General features: G+C 39.0%; 1 protein-coding gene across 1 annotated transcript; it reads right to left on the bottom strand.

Annotated features, from left to right (window-relative positions):
* Positions 1–221: 221 nt before the first annotated feature.
* Positions 222–6,954, bottom strand: TMEM14A (transmembrane protein 14A). The gene is made up of 5 exons (XM_004388724.2): positions 6,853–6,954; positions 5,347–5,432; positions 4,347–4,448; positions 2,528–2,615; positions 222–860 (listed from the first exon to the last, which is right to left on the bottom strand). The coding sequence occupies exons 1-5, from the start codon at positions 6,936–6,938 to the stop codon at positions 821–823; spliced, it is 402 nt and encodes a 133-aa protein (XP_004388781.2). The 5' UTR covers positions 6,939–6,954; the 3' UTR covers positions 222–820.
* Between the last annotated feature and the right edge of the window lie 859 nt (positions 6,955–7,813).

Here is a 7,813-nt window from a genome sequence, read left to right as displayed (position 1 = left end):
AATTGCCGTTGAGTCAGCCCCAACTCATGGCGACCCCATGCATGACCTGTTCAGCATCGTAGCAACACACAAGCCTCCACTGACAGACAGGTGGTAGCTGTGCATGAGGTATGGAACCTGGTCTCCTGCACGGAAGGCAAGAATTCTACCACTGAACCACCACTCTCCCTTATAATAGTCATAGACTATAAGCTGTTGCCAATTCGAATCTGAAAGTTCTTCTGAATCATCTTTGACAGTTGGCAGATAAGAGGAGTACCCTAGTGACAACAGCTTTTCCAAGCCATGGTTGTGATAAAAACCTCTTCGCACCATTAGAATTTACATTAGGATTAATGGGATATTTTTTAAGTACATCCAAGGATTTTGTTTGGGTTTCCTACTTGGTTAAGCTGGCAGGGTCAACTCAAATTTTTTGCCTCTCTGTGTAAATCCAAAAATGACTGGAAAAGCGCCTTGAGCATTGATTTTGGGATTACAAATAAATTTTAGCCAGTGGGCAAATTTGCAAAATTGCAATCTGTGAATATTGAGGATCAACTGTATATAAAAATAGACAAAGCAAATGAAAGACAGTGCATCATGATTCTTAAGCCCCTTTAATAACAACAGTGCTTGACAGTTAGAATTGTTTAAAAAACAGAAAACCAACCTCAAACTAGTGTTCACATTAGGAGTGACAGTGTTACTTTTGTTTCTGTAACATAAAATAAGACACTTGATATTTCATGTTGAAGCTTATCTTTTAAATACAAAGAGTTTGCTCTGCCTGCTACAGTGGAATGATGTGAATTCAGTTCACTCTCAGTTCCTCAGATTCTCAGAGCAGCAGTAAGACAAGTCTCAGAATCATCATGAGGCTGGATTAAAATAAAAGAAAGGTAAAAGGAAGGTCATTCTCACATGGCATAAGACAGAAAGGGTCATACGCTCACCTGACGTGGCTTCTCAGGCTCTCTCCACCTTCCAGTCCTTGGCGTAAGGATGGTCTCATTATCCCTGTTTGCTAACCTCCCCGACAATGCTCACTGAATGCGTGAGAGAAACCAGAACTTGGCGTTCTGAACATCTGGGATAAGGTTTTAGGAGAGAGAAGTTTGGAAAGAAACAAAACTTTCAAAAGCTAGTAAAGTAAACCAACTTGAAAAAAGACTCAATGAGCAATTTGGGGGGAGGGGTTATAATTATAATCTTAGATACTGGGGTCTTTTGTTCTTGATCTGTAAACTCAACTTCTGATGCTTCCCACCATCAAGTGGTGGGAAACATTTTTAGAACAGGACTATAACTGGAAAGCAGTTTTTTGTAATCACATTTTCTTTTCATAATAATAAACATGATACACAGCCATAGTAGAAAACTCTACATAGACGTGAAAAGAAGAAAATTAATATTACTCATTATCCCCACCCAAAGACAAACACTACTAACGTGTTAAGGTATTTCCTTCCTATCTTAGTTTTGTGTACACGCATTTTTAAAAATTGAGAACACACTATATTTGGTTGTCTGTGAGACTGTTTTTATCTCTTATTATGTCATTAAGGTTTTCCAATGTCATTAAATAGTTTTCAAAAATATGACATGTAATGCCTACCCAATATTCCATTAAAAGGACATGTAACATTTATTGAAACATTTCCTTACTGGTGAAATTTTAGGATTTTACGTTGTTTCTAATCTTTCAGTTTATCATGTCTTCCATTAGAAATAAAGTTTCAATGAACATCAGTCTTTGTGTCCACCTCGTTTTTTTTGGAATAAATTCTAAAGACTGGAAATATATATCAAAGGAAACAAACATTTTTATGGCTGTCAACGTATAAAACCCTGCAGAAAAACCACACCCATTGCTGTTGAGTCTATTCTGACTCATAGCAACCCTACAGGACAGAGTAGAACTGCCCCATAGAGTTTCCAAGGAGCACCTGGTGGATTCGAACTGCCGACCTTTTGGTTAGCAGCCGTAGCACTTAACCACTACACCACCAGAGTTTCCTTCAACATATAAAGGAGAACTTAAAATGTTACCCTAAATTTTTATTTCAAAATATAACTGACCTCATGGATAGAATTACTGGTCGGATCAAATTAAGAGAACATGAGTTTCCCTATTTATCTTTTTAAAAAATATTACATTTTTCTCCCTTAAAACTCAAAATAACTGCAGCATACTGTCACTATGCTCAATTCTCTAAGAGAAACTGAGTGTTAGATTTAACTGAATACATCTACTGTCTAAGGTAGGTCGATCCTGAGGAGAAATGAGGCTGAATTTAGCTTTCTATTCTGAAAAAGATAAGTGTGTACATGTTATCAGATACAAGTGGATCCAATAAAAAGGTCCACGTGCACACCAGTAAACCAAAGACTGAATGCATCCATGGTACTTAAAGGTTTTTATGCCATGCTTACTGTAAAAAAAATTACTGTGACCATTCAAATTAAAACTGATTTTTGCCCCAAAATTCAGCACTTCAAAATACGACGGCAGAGGAAATGATAGATCGAAACAGCATTTTCTTACCTTAAGCCTGCAACCAGTCCAGCTGGCATTATTTTCTTGGACCTCTTAAAGCGCACACCCATTATGGTGGCCAAGAAGAAAGCTGTAACTGAAAAACCAACCAATCCATGAGCCAGAGTTTCCAACATGTTATCAACGCTTGATTGTGAAAAAATGGATACCATTTCAGCTTTCTAATACTTACTACCTGCTTTTCCCTCAACAACTAACTACTATGTGTAGATACTGAGTTGCTATTTCCTTGAAAAGACACAGTGCTCTATTGAAATACTTTATAAACCTAGCTCATCCGATAGAAGGTTTAGAGTAAATGAACATGACAAAATACATTCCTGAAATATCTTCAAACGGGACAGTCTTTTTCCAACCTATATTTCTATTTATAGAAGACTCCTTGAAGGCTTGGACTGTCTTATTCGACTTTGCATCAGGAACACTAGGCAGTATACTTGGAACCACAGGAGACAACTCAATGAATGTTTAATTAACTGAATGCTAAGGAAAATTATCAATGTTTTTAAAAAGTAAGATCTGATTAATAAAATAATACTAGGAAGAAGGCTGACTGCTTTTTATATAGCATTCCATTTCAGAGAATTTGATAACAACTGTCTAAGCAATAATATTATATTCAGAAGCATCACGTCAGCCTTCTAGCAGCTGTACCAGTAAGAAGAGAGAGGTGGTTTCATATAAGAGACTGATGTCACAATTTAAAAATAGCCTTCAAAGGAAAATTGTTTATTGATATAAAAAATAAAATGATTGACAATAAACAGGTATAAACTATTGAAATGCATATGAATAAAAAGCGTGCTATATCTATATCTTGCTGATATATTTTTTTATCTTTTGATACAATCTCAATATTAAAAAACACCCCAGTTTGTAGTCAAGATAAGAAAAACAAACAACAACAAAAAACAACTAAATTCTCTTTCCCTTCCTCAGATATAGAACTGATACAATTTTGTCTTCATTCATTTATATTTTCTTCCATAACCCCAGCACGGCACTTTGAATAATAATCAGCCATATTGAGACAATTTCCCTGGCCTTGTTTTCCAGACCTTCACTGTATTTCTCTTTCAAGTTAGACAAAGGAAAGCCAAGTTTTGTAGAGGTTTTAAACACACACAGATTTCCATACCCACCCACCTCCCACTCCCCCTTGGACCTTTTGCTACTGAGTCCAACAAGGGAAGAAGTTAAAAAGGGTCAACTTTGCTTTTCTAGATTCAGTATTAAGACACAGCAGGATCTAAAAGCTGTTTGTAAATTAAATAATACGAGGCTGTGTCTTTTTAGGTACTTTCATAGCAACCAAAAAAAAAATAAAACTATACTAAATATGCATTCAAGAGAGCTAGCAGAAAATCTGGGAACAATTCCCTGCTTTTTCTAATTTTATTTTTTTAGTAACAAGTTTTATAGAAATATTCTTTTGTTAGAAAGCTTGGTAGCAGTACCATTAATTTTGATTTGGTCTGTCTAAAAAGGAACAAGAGTTGTATTCAGCTTCAATACCAGCATACGGCCACTTGCCATTTGACTATATTTTTCTAGTATACGTAGTATAACCAAAACCAAACCTGTTGCCATCGAGTCTATTCCAACTCATTGAGACTCTATAGGACAGAGCAGAACTGCCGCATGGGGTTTCCAAGGAGCGTCTGGTGGATTCAAACTGCCAACCTTTTGGTTAGCAGCCAAGCCCTTAACCACTGCACCACCAAGGCTTCACACTTAGTGTAGGGTATCAGAAAAAAATCACCCCAAAGGTCTGATTTTCCATAACTGGGAAAAATGCATTACTTACACAGGGACACTTTCACATCTCGTTTGTCATTAGAGACACGGTAAGCGCCATAGCCAGCCAAAAATCCAACACAAAGACCACCAATCAAAGATGGAACACCACCTGCGGTGGGGGAGGAGCAAGGAGATGCGTTCAGAAAGAGAATCCCAAATTAAATATGATACTTGCATCTTCAAATATATTCCTACTTGGGCATTTTAACCGGACAAAGCCAAATTAAATACATGTCTATTCAGGGAGAGTTTATAAGAAATGACTATTTTATGCTGGACCCTAAATGCAAGGCAGAGGAAGCCTGCATGCAGAGGAATGCAGGGGTTAGAATACTGCTTCAGGGAGTAAGATGCCTGCCTCCTAGCAGTGGTTCTGACATTGACTGCATGATCTTGGACAATCAGTCTGACTTCTTTATGCCTCCATTTTTTTCTATTCCCCTTGCCCCCAATTTTTAACTGGGAGATTATGACAATAGAAAATAAGGTGCAGAAGTATTTTGAACTTATATAGAGAGATTCTGTTCCAAGCAATGGTTCTGTCCTGAACAGTTAAACCTTCGAGCCTCCAGATGTCAGGACTCAGGAACCGTGACTAGACTGAGAAAAGGGAAGTGGCCTGAAACATGTTTAATGAATTTTCCTTTGTAACACAACTCAGTTTTTTTGACACCACAGTTATGTAAACAACAACAACAAAAAAATCCTCATCTGATAATAAGCGAGTTAAATCAATCACTCATGTAATTGATAATGACAGGTGAAACTAGGATTTTATGGCAAGGAGAGGCCCAGAACCCCCATATAGGAATGCTCCATCATGTCCATTATGCCCAGGCCCACCTAACCCACCTTCCTTCCAGGAAACCCTTCCACAACATGCTGGTCCTCAGCCACCTCTAGGCTGTGTTTAGCTTCAGGTTTGATTCACAGACCCTCAGTTGCTCCTAGCATAACCATCAATCCCCTGCCAAATCCCTTTTATCAAAAATTTGGTTTGGACTTACCTCTCCGTTTATACCCCAAAATGCTTCCAAATGTCACAAGGGCTGCATAACCAAAACCAACCAGGTCCATTGGCAGAGTTGTAATTCTAAGGCAAGCGCAAAGGGACAAATTAGATAAAAAGATGTTTGGTGAGTAAATTTATGTAAAAGTGATATACATCCCACACAGTTATAAAAATGAATTTCTCTAGTCTGCTAAAGAAAGTGAGGCGAACACTTAGGCTCACTCTCCATCCAGCCCAACACTCAATCACTGTCCCCACTTCTGCATCACCCTCAAGCACCCTCCGGGGAACTCCTGTCTTCAAGGCCTACCAAATCCTCAGCTGTTTATTTCCCTCCACTTTCCCAAATAAGACTTCTGCTCTGGTCAGTCAGGTCTCTTCACTGGACCATAACCCTACAATCTTTACTTTTTACTTCCATGCCTGGAATGTCTTCCCTCTCTGCCACCTACAAAACCCCAACCACCCTCTACACCCCATCTCCTTGTGAACCTTCTCCCTGACTTCTGTCCTTATTAACCACTTCCCAATCTTCCTAATCCCTCTAGCCTGCATCATAAAACTGGTCTAGAGCAAATTTGCTTCTTCCTTCTCTAAATTCTTCGACTTAAGCAACTTCACCTTATAAGTCATATTCCCCTCCCTAGACTCCCAGACCCAGCATCCTTCCCAGCCGAAGAACAGAAACGGGGTAAACTATAAAACCCATTGCCGTTGAGTCAATTCCGACTCAGTGACCCTACAGGACAGAGTAGAACTGCCCCATAGAGTTTCCAAGGAGTGCCTGGTGGATTTGAACTGCTAACCTTTTGGTTAGCAGCTGTAATTCTTAACCACTATGCCACCAGGGTTTCCAAAGGGGTAACGTGGACGTTTATTTGTTGATTTAGCCAAAGATTCACGTTAAGCATTTGCTTTGTCACTAGTTTTGCTGTGAGACACCTCTTCTGTGGTGGCAGAGACAGCCACGTTTAATCAGTGGTAAATTACTAAAGAGTGTAATGATGCCCTGGCATGAAAGCTAACTGAATGATAATGATATACTGTGTGTAGCAGCCGAAACATATATCCAGGGATAAGAAGTTCCACTGAAATCCTATCCACAACTCTCTAAGATATAGTAGAAAGTGCTGGTTCCAGGCTGGAGATGTGGGTACTGGTCACAGCTGACTGTTGGTCCTTGGGCCACAACCCATCCCCACCCCATCCCCAGTCTCCCCAAAGTGAGGGGAATAAACGAGATGAGCTCTAAAGTTCCCTGCCATTTTTTAACTTAGAAGTTTTCTGGTGGTGCTTTTATAACTTAAATTTCTCATATTTGTATTTCCTCCATGGGGAAATAATTATCTTTGCACATATTTGTTGCATATTTTTCTAATTTTTTCACGGCTCACTATTTAAGTTAATCCAGTCTTTTATTCCCTGTATCAATTGGTAACAAATTTACCCCAAAGAACAGAAAAGCAGTTTTAAGCTTATCTCAGAGTAAGTAGGAACTTACTGTGAGGAAGAATCTGAGGGGAGAGGGTCTGAGACACAGGAGACAACAGTACTGAGAACGAGGCAACACTGAGAAATTCTTAACATCTGCAGGAAGAAGAGTTAAAACAGATCTCATCTGTGCCCAAGAAGTGGTATACAGTGGGATTTAACATGTAGGATGGATCTCTGTTCAAAACCATTTGTGGACTGAAAGAGGAATAAATAAATAATAATGTTTGTGAGCAATCACCATGTGTTAGGCACCATTCTAAGGACTTCAAGTATCAAACTCATGTAATCAGTACACAACACTATGAGGTAAGTACTATCATTACCTCCATTATCCAGATAAGGAAACTGAGACACAGAGAAGACAACAAATGAGCCTGAGGTCACAGACCAGAGCCAGGATTTCAGACTCAGGGAAGCCTCACTCCTAACCACTATGCAATACTATCTCTAATAACTGAGTTAGCCGGCTGAGGAAAGTAATGTGCCAATAAAATTGCTGTTCAGAGTTCTTTAATTCTGGATTCATCACTTCTGCTTGGCCTCATAACTTAAAATTGTGACCACACCACACTGTCTTCCACCTGGTGGCTTATAATTTCAGTTTGTTCAGTCCTACTTACTGTCTTTCTCAAGGAGCTAATCATATTCCACAATGTACGCTTGGCTCCAAACCTGATGTCACCACTTACTAGCTGTGTACCATTAGGCACAATCGTTAACCTCTCTTTAATTATTCCTCCATTTTTAAAATAGGGATAATAAAAATATCTACCTCATAGGGTAGATGTAGAAGTAAATAAGTTAATGCTGTAAAGCACCCAGAACACTGCCTGGCACATATTGAGCACTCAGCAAATACCAAAGCCAACGGCTGCTGAGTCGATTCCAACTCATGACCACCCCAGTTGTGTCAGAGTAGAACTGTGCTCCGTAGGATTTTCAATGGCTGTTTTTTTTGGGAAGTAGAT

This window comes from Trichechus manatus, unplaced genomic scaffold (assembly GCF_000243295.1).
Source record: "Trichechus manatus latirostris isolate Lorelei unplaced genomic scaffold, TriManLat1.0 scaffold00215, whole genome shotgun sequence".
Taxonomy (NCBI): Eukaryota; Metazoa; Chordata; class Mammalia; order Sirenia; family Trichechidae; genus Trichechus; species Trichechus manatus.
The sequence above is the reverse complement of the archived record's forward strand: the minus strand, read 5'-3'. Positions and strand labels throughout refer to the sequence as shown.